Source organism: Tyto alba, unplaced genomic scaffold (genome assembly GCF_018691265.1).
Source record: "Tyto alba isolate M040663 unplaced genomic scaffold, T.alba_DEE_v4.0 Super-Scaffold_1000006, whole genome shotgun sequence".
Classification (NCBI taxonomy): Eukaryota; Metazoa; Chordata; class Aves; order Strigiformes; family Tytonidae; genus Tyto; species Tyto alba.
Window position 1 is genome coordinate 25218784 of NW_024881272.1, and position 21604 is coordinate 25240387.

Below are 21604 nucleotides of genomic sequence, written 5' to 3' on the forward strand. Positions count from 1 at the left end.
TGCTGCTCTATTACCCCAGACAAATGGATATTTCACTGTACCCTTTTGACTAGCATTGCATGGGTCTTAAGAGATGGTTCCTACCTGATTTCCTCCCGTTGTCATTGCAGAAGTGATTAGTTGCTGATTTCCTGCCTTTTATATTTTGTGTGATTTCTTCATTTATTATCCTCTGGACATTGTTTGTGATTTTCATTCTTTCATTATAGCCCTGTGATGAGTTGAGTCTTGGGATAGAGTAGGAAACTCATTTGGAAAACTCATTCTATTGTAAAGCCAATTTCACTACAATATACTGCAAGATTGTCCTTAGTTTGACTGGTGATTAATCATAAATTCCTTGCTAGACACCCTTTCAATGACTGTGTCATAACCACAGAGTTAGCAAGTTCAGGAATCCTCCTGTTTGAATAAGGAAAGTATGGTTAATTCCATCCATATTCACTAAAACTGATCTTTGTGGAGTACCAGTAACAGAAGATGAGGTGTTTTTCAGAAATCACATGTATTTCAGAATACTTCTCCTTCTCTCATTATCATTGTACAATTTCTTCCATACAGCCACGGACACAGAGCAGACAGGTAAAGTGTATCATATTGCTGCTGTTTGTGTGTGTATGAGTTATGCTTCTGTGCAGCTGAGCCTGTGTCCCTAACAAGTTCATGCTGTAATAACCCCATTTAGGCATTCAGCTTCCATTCTTTGGTAACCAAAACAGGAAATCTTTGCATTTTGACTTAAAATGATAAACAGGTAGTGCTCTGGAGGAGATGCATTGCTCTTCTAGCACCTTCTTGTTTTGAAATTGATCTGTTGTTCATTAAATAGCATTTAGCTGCCATAAAAATACCTCCTTAATTAAGCAATTAAGATGTAATTTTAAAGGCAAATTTTGTTGTTTGCATGTTTTTATTGTGCTCCCAAAAGGTCTATAATAAATAAAATGAAAGACCTAAAAATTTCTTTCCAGGTATCTCTTCCTGAAACAGTATTTCATGAGATCTCTCTAAAAATGTTTGTTAACAAAAGACTGAAGTAACTGAAATGTTTTGCATAAATGAAGGAGGAAATTTCTTTTAAAGTCTTTTTCCCATTGCCTTTGATTTGGAAGATTTCTACTCTTGTCCCACTTCTTTCTGCTAGACTAGAGCTGATACGTGTTGTTCTGACTACTTAGCACATTGCTTGCCTAGATTGCATCAGCAGAAAATAGCCCAAGCATGAAGAGGTATCCTGTAGTTTTCGAATGCAGAAAGATTTAATTTTTTAAATTTTGTCAAAATGAAAATTCTGAAGTAATTTCAATACACAATTTAGACAACTCTGTAAAATAGGGATTATGCTTTCCTTTTGCAAAAAATAAGTGACTTGTGCATTCCTGTCTAATGTTGAAGAAGACAGGAACGTGCTGTCTTGCTTTGGGACTGATGGTCCAAACTGAGGTTGAATCATTGACCTGAATATTTCCCCAGTACCCCTGTATGTTAAAAGAAGCTGAATGAAGGTCATTGGAGTTTGGTGTTCAGCCATCGACCACATGCAGTGACTTTGTTATGCTGGTATTTGTTAGTTTTCAGGGTTAAGAAAGAAATTTCATTTCTCTTGGAATTTTTTGAGATTGTTCTTTTACATGTAATTGTCTTGCCAAAGAAAACATCACTTGTGGCTAAATGGGGTTGAGCTATAACAACATACGCATGCAATAGAAATCTGCATTACAGCTTGATTATTTTTTTTTTTTAATGCATGAGGCATGAGTCTTTTTAAAAATTCTCTTGACGTAATATTCTTTCAGTGATGTAGAACAGTGAATTTATTTCCCTCTTGTTCTAAAGTAGATGGCACAGAAGAGTGATGTGTATCAGTGCCTGAAAAGAAAAGGCACTAGATCTGGAAAAAATATAAACAGGCGTTTATGTCTGGGTGTGCACTGAACTTTTTTCTGAAAATGAGGCTTCATAGGTTTGGATGGTGAGATGAGAAATATTAGTGTGAGGATGATAACAATTAAGTTTATAAGCACTAAGCACTATTTCAGACCTGTACAAAACATCCTATTTTATAATGCACTTGCATTAATGTATGTGTACCGAAACCCCCCCAAATCTTTCCAAAGTTAGAACTGTGGACTGTTCTAATTCAGCTTCGCTTTATGACCAGTTACTGATACTCTGCTATAATAAAATAAGTAAGTGGAGACTGATGTCAGGAAGAGACTTTTTTAACAGCCATCCCAACACACAAGAAGACACGTTACAGGACACAAAATGCGTGTGAGACTGAAATGAGATCAGAGGCAGAAAAAGTGCTGAGACTGAGCTGAATATAGTTCAGTTTCCATCCTCACTGAGGCAGGTTTTGATGGGAGAAGAGGGTTTCAAGGAGGACAATACTGATTCTTCTCAAAGCAGTTGTGGTCCTCAGTTTTTACGTTGGTAAAACAAGACCTTTTCTGCAGTATCTCCAGGATGTTTTGGCTATTTTCCCTGAGGCTCATGTTTCTTCGGTTACGATAGGGAAATAACTGCTAATATTATGTTGACTGGAGGAGAAAGAGACCATAGGTGGAATTTCTGTGATTTCTACCTCCTCGGTATTTTGAGTGGACCTCTCGGCTCTGTTCAGGTGTGCTGTGGTGGGTTTAATTCACCAGCTGTGTCAGGCGATGTGCTAGGCAGAAAGCCTTCTGACAAGGTAAACGAACAAGTCCACTTCCAGTTGATTCTTGATCTAATATGATTGTTTTCCTCAATTTGAAACTTTATTTAGAAGACAAGGAACTGCATCAGTACTAATCTTAGGCTCATGACTGTCTTTTTCAGAGAGGACTGAAATGATCTGATTTCATTTTTCTGTTTTAGGAACTCCAATTTTTTCACAACTGGTAATATTTACAAAGTAGCTACTTAATGAAGGAATCTGATGCCCGTTTACTTTACCTTTTCCAAGGTCACTTATTCTGCTTTTAAAACTTACCCTAGCTGCTTTTTCACAAAGGTTATTGTAAGTAGGATACCTCATTTATCTGAATAACTTGAGAATTTAGTAAAAATGTGAGGTTAAGAGATTTGAGGGAGGAAAATGCTTATTTCCCCCAGCTGTTAGCCACAATATATCCCTGACAGTAGTTTCCCTTGCTTCTTTTCACCAGAACGGATGGACGCCGCTGGTCCTTGGCCTCCCTTCCTTCATCTGGATATGGAACAAACACTCCCAGTTCAACAGTTTCAGTAAGTGGCACAGACTTTTCCAAGCAATTCAGTTTGTACAAATACACCCTAACAAATCAGCTTATGAGTCTTTACTAAAATATCTGATCTTTCCTCATTGTTTTGCTAACATTATTTAATATACTAATTATTTTAAAAATTATTTTAATTATTGGTTCTGCTGCTTTTTCCTCCATTTCCCAGCTCCTATCATCTTGCACTTTGCCTTTAGCGTTGGTGAAATCCCAGTGCAGCACTTGGCTCGACTGATCAGTTGAGAGGCACAGTGTGTCAGAATTGGCAGGACTCTAAGAGATAGTGCATAATTACTAGCCAGCTCTCATATTTTTTATAACTGGGAAATGAAATTCTTGTCTGCTTTCAAGATCTTAGTATGGAAACCTGTGCTATCAGGCTAGCAGAAAGAAAAACTAATAATCCACATCTGTTACTCAGCCCCAACAGTTTGAACCTCCTAATAAAGCTTTTCAGTTCTTACACATGTCATTAGAAGGGCTGGCTGCAGTTTGCTTGAATTCTGTACTTTAAAAAGGCTAGTATGTCATTAATACCAGTAATGTAGCAGGACTGTGTTAACCCTTATAACTCAGATATTTCATACAATGAATCTTATTCTTTAGTTTATGTGAACTAGATGTTGTGGTTATCCACATAACAACCTTGCAAAACCAAGCATAGGAAGGTGTTAAGGGTACCTGTACTGGCTTAATGTAACACACTTTTGTATGTGTGTTATGGTGTCTTCAGCTGTGTGGTCACGTATCACTGCCTCTTTCCATAATATTTCTACTGATCATTTTGTTTTATATGTACTATTTCGAATATGTTCCTACTAATTGTAATACCAGCATTAATTAGGACTCAGTACTCCATGTTATGCAAATCTTACACTGAATGCAGTATCATTGTTTTCCTTCTGAGCTGTTCTGTTAAGTTCATCCATAAACTTTCTAGTGCCTATCAAAAAAATTTATCATCAGAGTTCCTTAGGAGGTGTTACATTCAGACTATATAGCAAGAAAAGAAATTGGGGTCAAAAGTTTCCATTTAGTATAAATTGATACAATGAAAATTGGAGTTTGCAACGTTAATCTCATCTCTATAGCTTCAGGTGTTCAGGCACATTCTCACAGACTCTAGTTTGCACAGTTTCCACAAATCTTTTGTCCTTCAAGACTGTTGGTTTTGGGGTTTTTTTGCTCCCCTCCAAAGACAGGTGACTTGATCATTAAGTGTGCACACGTGCGCGCATGTGTGTGTGTACAGAGATATGGGCAGGAGCACAGAAAAATGTGGGAGAAGATTTTGTTATCAATATGAAAAGGATGCCCCTGGTTTTACTGCCAAGCAATATTATATATTCAGACCTGCAAGCAGATGTTAAAAAGGATCTCTGCTTTTGCCTTTATAGTCTTAGGTTAAATCTTTTTGAGCATAAGCCATGGCTAAATCCTCTTCTGGGTGCAAGCTATGAGAGCATGGAGCAAGTACAGTTATTTTCTGTACGGATGATATCCAAATAGTTTGATCATTAATAGTCACTGTGAGAGCTTCCAAGATACCTGTGAAGATGACACCTTCAGAGACCAAACTGTCTGCAGTGTGTAAGTCCTTCTTAGCTGCAGGTGTCATCAGTAGTTTTTCAAGAGTCTGTAGTTTGATCAGACTTTGGGTAGACGCCCACAGAGAGAGCAAAACTAACAAAAAAAAAAAAAAAAAAAAAAAAAGAAAGAAATAGGTTTGACGTGTCAGTCCTTGCTTTGAAATAGGGACATTAAAGCTACTCTTAGAAAGTTCTCTGCTTTCTGACATGGGAAAGAAAGCGTATTTGTCTCTTGTCATGTTCCCAGAAATATCTAAATCATTTTGTTTGACATTTTTCAAAGAAAAACCCCAAAGCACAACACAACAAATCTGGGATAGACATGTCACATAGAAAGCATCAGTTCAAATGGTGTAAGTATTCTAAGTATTGTAAGCAACAGAAAACAGGGTGATATAATGAGAAGCATGAAGTGATAGTCGTATGTGAATCTGAATTCCCCTTCCTGCAGGAAGTGGTTAGATTAAATCTTGTGATTCCAGGATGTTTTGGTTTTTTGTTTTTTTTTTTTCTAAATGGCTGAGTCTGTCATCTCTTGTCCTTTTGCTGGTTCAGTGTTACAATCTCAAAAAGACATAGAAATGGGCTGTTTGGGATGCAATTCTTGGAGCTATTAAACTTAGTATTGCATTTCACATCATAGTATTTCATAGATTAGGATTAATTTGAATTGATCCGAATGATACCTCTGAAGCTGATAAACAGTATTATTCCTGAATAGACTTTAAAACTGAAGTAAGAAATAGTCAAGGGGCTTTTCAAAAGGGCACAATGAATTAATGCTGCAGACGCAAATTTAACAGAATTCTGGGCTTCCGTTTGGTGTGATCAGTCCTCAAGATTACATTTCTTTTTCAAGCAAGATAGAAGGAAGCAGGTAGACCTTCTTTCTGGTATACATATCAGTAGGAAATGAAATGTCAAGAAGAGTGTCAGTTCTGTGTTCTGTTGGCCTGAGTTTCTGTATCACAGGTAGAGCTGACCTGCATCTCTGTGGTTATAGATCAGCTTCTCTACCAACCAACCAACCAACTGAACAAACCAAGACATTTACCTAGTCTAGAGTCAGTGGAAACCTGTATATTCTGCTTTATTTTTTACTTCCAAATGAGGGATGACACTTTTAAAATATACACATTTACCCTTTTCATACAAATCATGAAAACCAGATATATATCATCAGACCAACACTGAAAAAGCTGGAGAAGACCTTCTTTCAAGTTAGAAGAATATAGAACAGTCAGTTGAATGGGGAAATATACAATTATTTTTAAACATCTAATCTGCTATTCATTTTCGAGATGCAGAGTTAATATGTAAGCTATGGTAGTATTAGCTTGAATTTTTTTATTGGAGAAGAGTTGGCTAATTCTGCATTTGTAATTAAGACACCAGGGGGATTCTTGTTTTAGTCTGCTGCAAATATTGAATACAGTGGTGTGATTACTTAAAAATCAATACTTCAGAAGTGTTTCATTTTGCTTTCAAGCTTTTTCATTGAAAGGTTCTACGCCTTAAGACTGCTAGAGAAGCCCTTGGCAGAGGAAAGTCCATTTCTCATCATGATCTTTAGAGCTTTCTTTAATTATTCTCTGGAAGTATAAACTTTGTGATCTGATTACTTTTGAGAAAAGAAAGTGAAGGGAGGATTTTGTTGCATCATCCATGAGTTGGCTAGCACTGTTTCCCCAGTAATTTTGGTTTTGGGTTATTATGTTTTTTCTAGACTATCAGTTTTGATTATTTTTGTTCCTAACTCTAGTAACTAGTAACTATGTGCTAACTTTCCTTAATGTGGTAGTTTTAGTTTAATTTTGTTTTAAATAAGACATGTATTTGTAATGCCAGTACTTGAGCACCTGCTAATGCAGTTTTGTAAGACAGTGTCTTTAGTACTTCCTGCTCTATTGCAGGATTCATGTTGTTCATCATGGATGGGATATCAACTGACACATACCTTTTATTTGAAAAAGCGTTGCTTTTTTTTCATAAACAGGTATTTCTTCCCACTCCTTTTATTGTGTAAGACACAAAGAAAGACATCAAAGAAAGTTCTGAAAGCCAAACAGGGCTTGCATAATTCTGTACTTCAGGGAGAGAATCTTTCCTGTATTTGGAATGTGGTGTACACAAAAGAATAGCTGTGGGTGAAGGGTCTATCAAATACCCACTCTCTGTCTTGGCTTCAGTGTGGATTAGACCAGTGTAAGCTGACACACTGGATAATCATCACTGTGTGGACACTGTGCTGGACATGACTTCCCAACATGATCCCTGCACCTAGACCTGCCTGAAGGAAAACACTAGAGGTAGTAGCTTTCAGTTCCAGACACACCTGGGGAGTTCGTGCATGTCCCACAGCTTTCCATGGGGTTCTTTTCTGTAAATACTTGTGTGCAGTGCAGAGGGAGTGGATCTGGGGTCTGAAGCCAGTTATATTTTTATGAGAGAATATGATCTTTAGGTTTATAAGTTCTCACATTCAGATCTCCACCTCAGTCTTGGCTAGATTTCTCTAGATAAGACTATGTTAGGATCTGCAACAATCTGCTCAGTTTTAAGTCAGTTCAACTGTTACCTTCTTGACAAATTTGGATGTACCTGGTTTAGATAATTTTTAGAGTATTTTCTCTTTGCTATCAACATTACATATATGCAGGACTCAGTGAAAAACCTTGACAGCATTTGACTTTCGTTGCTTGGCCATAACTTTTAACTTTCTGTTCCAAAAATCACCAACAGCAAATAAGTGTAGAAAAGCATGCTAGGTGAGTTAAAACTTTGGTCATGCATGTTAAATGTATACCATACTTGTGGTACTAGGATACAGTGCTTTCCAGTTTGAGTGAGGGTCATTGTAGCAAAAGGCAAGGTTTTTCCACTGGAACAGTGTACATAATTAGTCTAATCGGATCAATAAGGAGCCTTGGAACTTAGGTTAGGATGGTGTTTTTAATAAGGCCCACTGGTGTTAATCAGTGCTACTCTGGTCATTCAGCACTTCTTCCCTGTCCCTTCCCTTTGTTTTTAAAGAGGGTTTTTAATTTTTCCTTATATATTTTTTTACTTTTGTAAAGTGGAAAGTGGCATTGAAAAATCACGACAAGAAAAAATGTGTTCATTAGTTGACCTACAGCTTTTTCAACATTTGATTTTATTAACAGTTCCCACAAACATTTGCTTTAATCCCGGGTTTCTTAAGGTTCAAGAATTAAAACAGTTTCTTGTCTATCATTATCACAGGATGTGTGTCATATAAATGCATCAACTTATTTAAATATAAATAAGCTGTTTATAAGAAGAAACTCTGTTGATCTTACAACTTTGCAAAGTCAGCTACGTTCATTTTATTATTGCCTACTTGGTTAGAGAAGCAGCCAGATGGGTAAAGGAAGGGAGAAATAAAATCCTGACCATTTACAACAGCAATTTCCAATGAGAGCCAATAATCAGCAAAAACTCTCATGTCTACACAGCTCCATAGCATTCTGCATGCCAGTGAACTCCTGAGCTAAGAGAGCATGAGGGAAAAGGAAAGAAAGTTGCTCACCACTCCAGGAACCTCCTTGTCCTTTCCAGAGTAGCACTGGTACTCACGTACCTTCCTTTCTGTCTCCTGATAGTAAATTACCTGCATGATCAGATGTAAAGGTTACAGAATTGGATGCAAAGGTTCCCTAGCCTTTTCCCAAAGTTTTCCTGATCTCACCACCTCTGTCATTGTGTGTAAGGGTTGATTTAGCCTAATGAGAACAGTAAAAAGAGGCACCTGGTCTGATAAGTAGCTTTCTTTTCTGCTGGAGTGTGCAGTGTCTGGCAGAATCCGTTCCTCTTCCATTCATTAGCTGACCCCTATGCATGCGTTTAGTGCATTTCTTTTCTGTATTTTTTTCTGTACTCAGTCATCATGCTCATCTCAGGAGAAGCTGCACCAGCTGCCCTTTCAGCCCACGGCAGATGAACTTCATTTCCTGACAAAGCATTTCAGTACTGAGAGCATCACTGATGAGGAAGGGCGCCATTCTCCAGCCTTGAGGCCTCGATCCCGCAGTCTCAGGTGAGCTTCAGGTTGTTTGTTGAATTTTTAAGATTTTGAACACATGTATTACAATTCCTTTGTATGCTTTCGAATCTGAGGATAATAATTTGTAGTTGTTTTTTACATGTTTTTGAAATTATTTCAATCAACGTTTAACCTAACTCGCCTAATCAGAAAGGAATTATTTTTTTTTTTATTTTTATTTTTTTTAACATTTGACACTGAGTTTTGGGTTGCAAAATGCTTAGCATAGTCTGCTTTTGTATCTTCACAATAACTCTATGAAAACACGATCCACAAGCATCTTGGCCTAAATCTATAGAATGTAGATTTCCTTTAGTGAAGTTTCTCCTCAGAATTTTGCTGCATTAATACAAGGAAGTAGTTACAGCCACTGTTAATAACTTGTCCAGCAGTGCTTCTGAAGGCGTGTGAAAGCTAGAGTAGATGAAGTCAAAACCTTAAATGGAATTGCACCCAAGACCAATCTTGTAATAGTGCTGAAAACATTTCTCCTGCATTAGCAGTTGAATAATTTTTACTGTTGCTTCAGTGAACTGGTTCCTCAAAAATAGCTATCCAGGGATTATTTCCTTGTGCAGTTGATTTTTCCATACTTAAAACCAGAAGCAACTAGTACCTCATCCTTCACACAATTACAGAATGATTGAGGTTGGAAAGGACCTCTGGAAGTCATCTTGTCCAAAACCCTTCTCAAGCAGATGGTCCAGATGGATTTTGAGTATCTCCAAGGATGGAGATTCCACAAACTCTCTAGGCAGTCTTTCTTGCAGGTCTCTAACAATTATATGGAATAAATCCACAAACATTTTGTATCATGAAAAAAGCCTGAAGTTTTGCTATGCATTTAGTGCTGGACCAAGTGAATGAAAGTCTAGAGATGTGTATCTCTAGATGCAGAATCTTGTGAAAGAAAAAGGATTTATACAAGCAGGGGACAAGGAGGTGAACTCTCCCTTCTGCTTCTCATCTGAGGGTGTGCGAGGTGGATGTAACCTTTAAATTAATGGACAAGATTCAGAAACTGTCAGCTGGAAATATTGAATCAGTATGCCCAGCTCAGAGCCTAGCCTGTGCTTTGTCATAGAAGGAGGTGAAACAGGCCAAGGTAACAAATCCATGGTGAGTATCGTGTCATGGCAGAGGTGACCTTTCATGATTATTTGTAATTATTTGTGTGTTCTAAACTTGGGTGCAGGCTGCATGGTAATTGCATGTGGATCTACTAAGTGTAGTTACACAGTAATCTACAGAAGCACATAAGTACTGTGGGTGGTAGCACACTTAGCTTGTGATCTAGTAAAAGACTAGTTATATGATTTGTACTAAGTCTTTTTGAACAATAGTTCTACTTCAGTCCTCTTGCTATCACTGTTAACACTGACTATCGCTGAGTAGTGGAACTGTAGCAGTACTGATTATAGGTGAGACAGCTTCTGTAGGTAGACAACACTTCACTAAAGTAATTATCATCCTTTCTAACACAGACACATTACTGTTGGCATAATGAAGTATAAGACACTCTTGCTAATGCAAGAATGACATAAACAATAAAATGAAGAGCCCAATTTTATTTTTTTCTTGTTAAGATGAATTATCAACTTCCTGAGAATTTTACCTCTGTGAGCCAGTTTAAAAGCAGTGTTCTCATACAATTGGTTTATAGTTTGTGACAAGACTAGATTAATTCAGTGTGTCATATAGCTGTGTGATTAATCTTCTTCCTCTCTTGAATGTTTTCTTTAGCTCTCTCTGGTTTCCAGTGTGATAATGGCCAGCCTCATTGGTATTCCAAAGCTTAGAATGAAGTAATATAATGTTTTAAACTTACTGTGCCTGGTTTATTTTTCATTTTGTTTATTGGTAGTACTGTGGTGCTGTGTGACTCTAAAGCACCCTTGCCACTACTGGCCCTTGCACCACAAAGAAAAATTGATATGTCAGTTCAACCAAATGGAGCAATGTTTGCAGGAGTAAATACCCTATCTGACAGAGGATAGCATGTTCTTGTAAACAAAGTACTGAAATATATGAAGACCAGACCTTATTTACTGCACAGTTTGCTTATTTGCCCACACAATAGAGTTAGCTCACTTGGTGAGAGGATATTTTTACTTCCTTAAAAAGTAAAGGGAAAAAAAAAATAATCTGAGCAGTTAATGTGTTGAAAATTAATCAGGAATTCCCTAAAAATGTAATACTTTCCTAAGCATTTAATGGTCTTGTTTGATCAGCTTCAGTGAAAAGCAGATGAACAAAATACATCAGATGTTTTCCTTAATTGGCCGTCACCGCTTTGTTATTTAAAAGATGGTCTGATATTTATGATTGATTGTTAACATGTATTAATTTTTCATCCTTTATGACTGCAGCCTTACATCTCTTTTTATGAGAGAGGAACTGGTATTTTGAGATGTCGCTGTCAAATGCTGGGACTGGTTCTTTTGAGGGTCTCTGTAACCCAAGATTTTTTAGAAGTATCAGATGATCCTTTTATGCTCTTAGATAAAGGAGAGTTATTGCCTAGATGTAACTTTTGGAAAAATCTACTTCTTTGGCTAAAAATTTACCATTTTCTTGCACCTAGTTGCAAATGTTCTGTTCATATAGAGCAGTCTTAATGATCAAACTGGATGAAAAAACTAACAAAGTGTACAGCTGTGGAGGGTGGCTTGTTGGCTGATGTACACTGACAATTGGGTAGCACCGCTGTTACTTAAGGTGTTCTGCCAGTGTGGCTTGAAGATACTCATCACTTAACTAATCATGCCTTATTTGAAATCCCCCAAGTTTCTACACCAAAGAAATGGCACGGGTTCTTTCCCCGCTGCTTTCCTGTGCAGAGGGATAGCCCAAGACCAAAGCTGGAATAAAAAAGTGTGATGTGCTTATAAAACTTGTTGCTAAAGCCAAGAAACTGTTCTCATCCATCTCCAGTAGATCCAGTGCTCGCATGCTAAATGAAAGAACGTATTTCCATGTGACCCACCTGTTTTGGTGTTTACAGTGTGTCTTCAGGAGAAGAGAATATTTATTACCTGCAGAAGTACTTCCTAAATATCATCTCTCAACTGTTTGTTGGTTGGTTGGTTTTTTTATTTTTTTTTTTTTTGCAATGCAATCTTCAAATACTTCAAGTTATTCACCAATAGAGAGATACCTAGGCTACATTCACTTTGTTTAGAACAATCCTGGGCTTTACCTGAAGAAGATATTTTCTCCCAGGAGTGAAATGCATGAGTGTGAATTCTTGCACTAAACTTGGCATTGTCACTCTCTTTAAGTTGGAGAGATGCTGCCCTCCATCTTTTCCTTGTTCTCTTTACTCATCATCCTTTAGCAGTTGCTAACATGTGGGAATGTGTGGAGAATGTCAGAGATAAAAGTAGAGTTAACTAATAATGACTTCTTCAGGAGCTGCCTTTGTGCAGTCAGCCCACCAATCTGTCCATTTTTCTTGATCTCTTTTCGTATTTCAGGATAATGTTGTTTAGGGAAAAAGGGTTGAGACTGTAGCAGTGAATTTTTATATAGTTGAAGTAGATGAGATCATCCTTAATCAAATATGCTCCTTCATCTCTTTGCTCGGTAGCGCTTTTTAAATGCACTTCTCCAACCTGACTTTTGACATGCTAGATCCTGCCATTAAGGATATACAGAGACAATTACTAGAAAATGCCACTTGCCAAAAAAGGCTCCTGACAATAAAATACCTGAGATGGGAAGAAGGAATAGGTGTTGTGAAACCACACCAGTGGCCTACATAGTCCATTTTTATCTTAAAAACTGATCCTGCAGGTTGTGAAGCTCTTTCATCTCACTGCACTTAAGCGCCAGCTTTAACCACTTGAGTAATCTTGGTGGTTTCATCACTTCACGCTACTGCTTTCCCAAAGTGCCGTCCGCCACAAGCTGTGGAGGGGCAAGCGGTGCTCCCTGCAGAGTGTGGATTCATGCAGCCACGGATTTGCCAGAGAAGGATAACAGCTTTATATTCTGAAACATAAGGCATCTATTTCTTATGACAATACCTCTACCTACATTGAAAATAATGTTGGTCTCTTTATTTTTTCTCTCAAGACAGTGAGATCTGTGAACTTGATTTTAAAATGTTTTTCAAAGTGATTCATTCTAAATTTATTAACTTCTGGTTTCACTCACCATGTCTATGGTTTTCTATTATGAGGAAAACTGGGTATTCTTATTTGCCTTCTGTACTGCTCATTACTTTAACTTTCTAGGGTTTTCTGTCTAAAGCAGTCTCAGTCTTTGTTGGCATGTATAAAAACCCTGAAGTATTGGAAAGAGATAGTTGCAGCCCCTTTATAAGTCTGTAGAAAAAACGCATTAGTCTTTACTTTCAGAGAGATTGCAATTGAAATATATTCCCTTTCCCTTAATGTTCTCTCATATATATACACATACAATTAGTATTTATTTATAAATATTAGAAAACCCCCCTCCATTCATAAGAATGCCACTCCTAGTGTAAAGAAGGGCTGAACTGGAAGACGGTTCAGTGATACAAACCCAATCATGAATAGTATTTGTCCATAGACTAAATGTAGCTGAAGCTCAGTGCTTGTAAAAATTAATTTTAAAAATTCAAAAACTATGCGAACAAACTCAGAAATGACTTTTCAAAGTGCTCAGCAAGTACGATTCTTTACTGTTTTGTTTCGTTGCTTGCCTATTCCATAAGAAGAAGAATTACTGTATATCCGGCTTTGCTTCAGATTTCCTTTTTTTTCTAGCAGCACTAGAATAACTTCCTGGTATGGACTTTCTGTGCTGTTTGGTTATGATTATGCAGGAGGAAGGATCCTTAAATAAATACTGAAAAATAATCTAAAATTACATGTTTAATTTTCTACATTATTTCCTCCATGATATAGATTGTTGTAATTCTGTGGGAAACTATTTCTCTATTACTGTGCATGTTGCATAAATTTAGACTTTAGCAGATGGATTCTGCTTTACAGAGTTCAGTTCTCCTTTGGTCATTGTCTCATCCAGAAACAGGATTAGGCCCCAAAGTCTAATTATTGTGGCCTGGGTGAAGCACTGAGTCATATTTGCTTTGCTCTGAAGTTTGATGGACAAATGTAAATTGTCCATATTTATTTCTGCTTTATTGTCTCTTTTTTCAGGGGAAGTTTTCTGACTTACTCCTAGTGTTAATGTAATTTGTATGAGGTCAAAGATTTAGATATTACTTTCTTGGGGGAAGAGAAAGGCCGAATCTCTTCTCAACTTCAGCAGAAGTTTTAATTTAGTTTATACTTCATAAAACTTTAGATCTTTAGTTTTAAAATTCCTTATTTTGTGTGTCTGGAAATGGCAGAAAATTAAGGCCCATGGTTTTAATTTTCCTATGAACACTGACATTGGTAATGTGCTGTAAATACATCCTAATTAAATCTGCATGTACCAGGGTAAAAGCAGAGGGGAGCACAGTGCTTTTAGCTTCTCTGCTTTTTTCCTAATAAATACAACTGTTGCAGTGAAGGAAAAATTAGGTATTCCTAAACATAGTTTTATTTAGTCACAGTTAAACTAGATTTTGTAAGATTTAAGTTATTACTATAAATGCTACTCCTTGAAATAGGTATCTATAAGCTATTTTCACTTTCTAACATCAGATAAAGACACATGAATTTTGACAAGCTGAAGGCTAGAAACCTTTGTGGGAGATAGATGTCACTGAAAGTCTACCACCACATCATTTCATAAATGGAGGGAGGATGAAGAAGGGGGAAAAGAGAGAATAGTTTTTCATTCCGCTGTTAAGCTTAAGGGGACGGATATTATTCTTCTCATGTCTGCTCTACTGAAATGAAAAACTCACTGACAATAATATTTCTTTTACCTACCTATCTACACCGAGAAAAGAGAAGCACCCTGCTTTTGGTCTTAAAATGTTATGCACGTGCACAGTATACGTCCTCTGTTTTACAGAAAATAATCTGTTCCTTTGTGAGGCTTGAAATGTTAGACTGGTTTAGTTCCGTATGTGAAATTTTTGGTGCTAAGTGGATGTGTGAAGCTTTTGCATTTGAAAAGCTGTCATGCCGATAAAAAGTATTAAACTCCTTTTTTCTTTTTTCTAAATTTCCTTACATTCTCCCTTGGTGTCATTCAATTATCTGCCCTTTCCTGGTTTCTTTTTTACCTGGTTGCATCTCGAAGGTGCTGTAAAGAAACCAGCAGTGCCTGGCATCTAGCCTTTGATTAGTTAGTCAGTTATCCATCTAATTATTTATGTAGTTTCCCAGTCTAAGGATCAACATAAAAAATTATGGTGCAGCATGTTATGTTGCAGTCTTTCTATAGGCAGCTAGACATTTAGTTTGACCTGTTACATTGGGCAAATTTTATTTAGAATGACAATTTGAACCTTGATCCCAGGTTTTATCTGGAGTTGTTGGTACGCTCTGTCATTTTAGGTGGTAAAAGGTGACGTTAATCAGCTTTCAAAGATGAGAGACAAAACTGCCAATGCCCAAGGAAGCGAGGGGATTATAAATGTTTACTCTCTTGCCAATCAGTAGATGCTTGTACAAAGAAATCACTCTGTTCCAGAATCATAAAAAACAAAAGCAAGCCGAATAAACTCCCATATCATTGTGGCTCTACTTAAGGAAACACTCTATCTGCTGGCAGGACAGCTCAAGTAGCATGATTTCTGCATAGCTCTTATTTTCCTGTATCCATACAAATAAAGAGTCTTGAAAGCAAAAGGCAAAACCCCTCATGTTTTATTTTAGCCCTCAAACAGCAAATACGTAAGCATACACAAATTTTAGTAGGACTACTTTAGTGTTAAAATGACGTATGTATGTGCCTGCATATTTCTGTAGTTAGTATCAAAAGCCTTATATATCCTTGTAATTTATACCTCACTTAAATCACACAGAGAAGTAATACGTTACAGAAAAATAAATTCTTCAGTAACCGTGTTCATAAACTTCTTCAGTTCCGTATGAACTGCCAGTAAACAAGTGTCATGTGTTTGTGTCAGATTGTTTGGTCTTAGAGAAAAAAAAGGATAAAGATAGCAGGTTAGATGTGTGGGGAATTTACTTCTAAGTCTGACATTTAAATGTTCTTACTTGTCTTTTTATTCTGTCATACATTACATATGAATATAAATGTAGTTTCTTTTTTAAGAAATTTTTCCTTGATTAAAAATAGCTATCTACCAAGCTAAGGGATATATTTTCTTCAAAAAAAAGTTGATGAAAATATGTTTTTACTTGGTATCCAAAACATCCAGATCAGTTTTTCTCCTTTAACATAAGGATTCGGTGAGAGATTTAGTCTGAAGTGCATATTCCCAAACTGAGGGATAAACCTTGAATAAAAACAAGACACAATATAACTCACAGAATTCCAGCACCAGGCATGAAAAAAGATTGGTACTGCTATATTCTGTGAGCCAGTGAGTTAAATTTTCTTTGAATTGTAAATATATGTTCCCAAAAGAATGTTTTTTCCTTTAAATAGGTTATCAGCAAGGTAGTAACTGTAATGCATTGCAAGTTTAAAATGCATTTATTCCATTTAGAGAGATTCATTTCATCCTTCACAAGAAAGTTTAAAATGTTTGAAGTCATTCAAGGTAAAATTGCATTTTTTGACACAGAGAAACTATTTTTAGCAATATGTAGTTTAAAATCATAAAGACAGTGATCATGTAAGATGCCAATTAATTGAAGTCCTTGCTTGTCTTGAACATTAAAACAAGATAACCAGATGAATGAGATGCTGTAGGCTATCCTGTAGCTGGGGATTATCTGCATTACCTCACTCCGGCTGTCCTCAGTGGCAGAATGAGTCAGAGCATTGCATACCATCAGATGTGATGAAATGAGATGCAACTCTTCTTTAAAAAAAATACCCAAACAGTAATATAAATGCAATTTGTCAAGATTTAGTGTCCTGTTTTTTGGTGTGCCTTGAAGTTGCTTGCTAACCTATGTGTATATGCATATGCATCTGTGGTGTAACATGCCTCAAGGGAGTGCAGTTTTCATAAAAGTATTCTGTTCCTATTGCTTGTGGTATTTATATGTAAGATTCAGCTGAATAACACTGCTCATGCATCCCTCCTGTAGAGTGATATTCCTTGTTTCATTTCAGTCTGCTCCTTTCCAGCACTAGACACTCCAGAGATAACAGTGATTTCTTCCTGGGCAGGGCTGCTACCACCACCTTGAAGGGCAGTAGGAGAATGAGGAAAATAACAGATGTACCTGCAACAAATAGGCTGACTTTTTACATGTTTGTATATTAGGGCTTGCATTCACTGAAAGGAGGTGGGTTTCTGCCTGAGTTCTCATGAAGACAGGAGTGTTAGCAGCTTTCAGATGAGTTAACTGTGAGGGCTGTAGATTGCCATTGCTTGCTAGGATTTTCTCTAAAGTTAAGCATCTGCCCATTACTGAAGTGAAGTCAAAGCTCTGGAAGGCTACAGTCAGCATGTCAGCACTGGATTTTGAAGGTTTTTGATGTGATATTTGTAAATGATAATGTACTTTCTTTTTTCCTCCAGCCCGGGTCGCTCCCCAATTTCCTTTGACAGTGAAATAATAATGATGAATCATGTATACAAAGAAAGGTTTCCAAAGGTAAGGAATCATGTTTTTGAATAATGCATTTAATGAACTTATGACCAAGCTGAGAATTAATTCGTTGTGCTCGTTGGAGAAGGAGCCCAGCTCTTACCTCTGATTTCCAAGCAGTGCGGTTTGCTGAGAGTTTGAAGCTGCCTTCTCTGCTTCACATTATGCAGTAGAAGAAATGGAAAAGCTTTATGCATTTGTGTATGTACATCAAATTTGCTAAATTTCTCATGTCTTTTATTGGCATGACAAATGCTCTCAGGAATGAGGAGAAGGGCCATGCTCTGGCTGCTCATTCCATTTATGTTGTTTGAGGCCAGTGTCTCTACTTGTTTTTAACTAATCCTTGTCTTTTTCTTAAAGTTCTGAAACAGATCAAGGTTGGAAGAAGGATGTTTTGCTTAGTTTCATATATATTTAAAAAAGCTATTTTAGAGTAATTTCAAAATATGTTGAATAACGTTCTCTCTTATTCCCTCGTATAATCGCATTAAATTTGCTTTATTCTGATCCAAACAACTTTGGTTTTGGTAGGCTTTTCACTTACAAATTGGCAACGCAAAGTTTTCCTTTAAAGTTATTCCAAATTATACTGGAGGTGTTGGCAAAAATAAGTTTGCCACTGGGGCTTTTGGTACCAGAGAAGCAGTGAAGATAGATTTGGATTTTTAGAAAAGTCAAATCTGAATTCAGTCACATTGAAATATGCTGAAGTGATCTGCAGTGAAAATAAGTGTGGTGGTATTTTTGTTTTGGTTTTTGTTTTTTAAAAACTGAATATTAAAATCTGTGGAATCAAGCTTTGAAAGTTAACATCTCACTGAAATTAGTGTAGAAAATCATGTGTCCCTGGGCTGTCGACATGACCATTCCTTCCTCTTCTACCAACAGCAAAAATAGATGTTTCTCTGGAGACAGGATATCAGTGAGTATAGTGATAGAAATGCCATGTATCTATTGCTTGGGGCAGTGATTTTCAGGTTCCATGGTCTTGCCTAAAAGTTCTGAAGACTGCCTTGTATCTTACGTCCTTAACTCTGGAGACCCAGGGAGGAATACAGCCTCAGGACCGGGATATTTTTATGGTCATTTGCATTTTCAGAAAGTGTGTTCAGATTCATTTTTGTTGTTTCCTCATGCAAACATAACATTTGCCTATAGTATGCTATTTTTATTCTCAGCAAAATAATGTTGTATTTTGGAGTATTTTTTAAGCCTTGTGCATTTTGGAATTAAGAATGTGTTACTTTAGCACCCTACTTGTTTATGTTTAAGTTCTGGGATAGTAAGATTTAATAATAATTTCTGTTTATTCTGTACTATTAGGCCACGGCGCAGATGGAAGAACGGCTGGCTGAGTTTATTGCCTCTAATGCTCCAGAGAACGTGCTGCAATTAGCAGATGGGGTCCTAAGTTTCATTCATCATCAAGTTATTGAACTGGCCAGAGATTGCCTAGATAAATCACGTGAAGGTCTTATTACTTCTCGGTACTTTTATGAGCTGCAGGAAAACTTGGAGAAACTTCTCCAGGATGTAAGTGCTCTCTGGAAAGTAGAATATATTATTTTGATTGAAACTTTAAACAATAAGCCAGAGCTTTGATTTTAGGAGAGACAATGTGGATTCCAGGGGAAGGGCAGTGGCGTGGGGATGTCAGGAGATCTGAGTTGTTGTAGTCTGCTGTTGATCTACCATGGGTGAATTTGAGCAAATCACTTCACCTGTGTAATTCATTTGCACAATATTTAAATATCCATATGAGTAAGTCAAAGGCAGTCTTTACCATTTATGAAAATTGGGATCATCCAGATGAAGGAAATTACTGAACTTTTCTTTCATGTACATCAAGACTCTGAATGACTTATTAATTACAGTAGTGCCTTCAAGGAGTGAAAATACCATAGTTTGTACTGTTGCTATAAATTTTTCATAAAAGATTTTCTTGAGCTGAGCTTAATCCAGTTGTAGGTTTTTTAGTACTTCATTGTGTTTTGTTGTGTTTAAAGCATGTAAAAATACACAAGGGGGCACAATTTTAATGCATCCTCAGTATGTTTTGACTACTCATTAAAAATTACTCTTTTCCTTTAAATAATATTAAATTTAAAAAATGTCTTAGAATTTATTCTATCACCATTGTGAAGAATCAGTGCTATTACCAGTTGCTGGGTCCAGACCTCTGTTTGGGAATGTCTTCCTAATCCTCTTGATTTAAGGAGATAGCAAGCTGAAAACACAGGATTTATAAAGATTGGAGTTTCAGATGACAAATATCCACAGAGACACCTGGAAACAGAACATCTGAATTAAGTTAGTTTCTGTAATGATTTTTAAACTATTTGGTGAAGGTGTGCTCATGTCATTGATCCATTTGCCAACCCACTGATGTGAATTGCACTAGTTTGTCCCCTTTGCCACTCTTCCCAGACATTAGAAAATGGCACATGAATAAAAATACTATATTAATATACAATAGTTGTATTAAAAAGCTTTGTGAAAACTACAGAATCTTCCCTTGTATCAGATAAAATCTTCTGTCTAGCCCATTTATATGAGTATGGCTGCAGTTTCTCTGATATTTGTTATGCATGGGAGAAAAATGATTCATGTTTGGTTTTGTGGTGTTCTGTCTGGATGGGGAATATAATTCTGACTGATCAAGAGAGGAATATCTTTCAAGGGCCTATATGGTTGTCTCCCTGCGGGATATCAGTAACCGTTATGGATGCATTTAATAGTAAAAAAATGTGTTTCCTGGTAAAAATGGTGTTTGTTGGATGCTGTGTAAGAGTTTGACCATTGATGCCACCATCCAGGGCTGGAGAAACCGCATCTAGTCAGAGAAATTGTTCAGTATTTTCAGTCTTTTTTAAAAGAGAGGGAAACGTTTCTGGAGTTCTGGAAGTTCCTGGTGAGGCTGAGCCTCTCCGAGCCGTTCCTGCGGGCGCGGCGGCGGAGGCGCGTGGGCAGACCCGGCTGCGCGGGGCAGGCACCGCAGCGCCGGCGCGGGGAGTCCCTGCAGCCAGGTGAGCGCTTGGCACTGGGTCCGTCGTGCACCTCCAGAGTCTAGAAGCATTTGCACACGTCAGCTGTGATATAAGGTATCAGGCCTCTTTGGGTGACGGTTTTGAAGTTGAAAAGAATTCACTAAAAGTGGGTGTGTACGCTCAGCAAAATAGCTTACGTTTCAAGGGGTGCAAGGGGACTACAGCATGTTTTATTGCTTCTGGTAGCAGATGTTTGGGCCTTGAAGTTCTCCCACTCCCAGACTTTCCTCCTCTGTGTGTGGATAATGATTTCTCATACCACAGGGAATTAAGAGAACAATAAATTGTGTCTGGTCACTTTCAGGTCTGTCTTCTGACCTAAAGAGATTAATCAGGATCTTGGAGAAGGTGTGGGTCAGATAAATCTGCTTTTTGCTTTCCTCTCCCCTGCCTCAGAACAAATCCTCAAAACACACTTTTAAATGTCCTTTTCCCCTTGATCCTACATGCATTATACTGCTGCTCCTAAGCACAGGGAAAGATGACACTGAACTGTTATTAGAGAAGACACAATGGTCATTTCTGGGCTTGTTCAGGAATTTACATTCAGGGCTTTCTTTGACCTTTTCCTCCTTAACTTCTGCAGTGTGAAGGTGAGAGAAGGGTCAGCTCTTAAATTTAATTGATTTACTTTAGGAACTAAGGTGGGCTAGAGACAATTAAAGGGAAAGCTAAGGGAGGTGGAACAGGCTGGGAAGGAAGAGGACAAAGATATTAAAGACAGCGGAGGAATGCCAAAGACTTCATCCCACATATTTCTTATTTATTTTTTCTGTCTTATCATAGTTCCTTGGCTTTTCTTTTATATTTTAATATTTAAAAGATACTTGTTTTCCTTTGCTTGCCAATCTGTGTTTTGCCCTTTGGACTGCATTCTAGAAGGAAAGAACTGGGACGTTTCAGTCTAAAGATATAGGAATTGATGATAATATTTCTCTTGGAGGACTCACCTGAAACACAAGAAGTTTGGAGTTGGGTTTAGGTTATTCCAAATTTGAGGGCAGGGTCTTTACCTTTGCTTAGCCTGTAAGGTATC

The 21604-nt window shown here is 37.3% G+C and overlaps 1 protein-coding gene across 8 annotated transcripts in view; it reads left to right on the top strand.

Moving 5' to 3' along the window:
• Positions 1–21604, top strand: part of MAST2 (microtubule associated serine/threonine kinase 2) — a 198515-nt gene that overhangs the window by 137683 nt on the left and 39228 nt on the right. For all 8 annotated transcript variants that reach the window (XM_042786371.1, XM_042786372.1, XM_042786373.1 and 5 more), the window contains 5 exons: positions 562–582; positions 3153–3231; positions 8737–8891; positions 17449–17524; positions 18845–19054. In XM_042786371.1, the coding sequence (XP_042642305.1) occupies positions 562–582; positions 3153–3231; positions 8737–8891; positions 17449–17524; positions 18845–19054 (541 nt within the window). The remainder of the gene's footprint in view (positions 1–561; positions 583–3152; positions 3232–8736; positions 8892–17448; positions 17525–18844; positions 19055–21604) is intronic.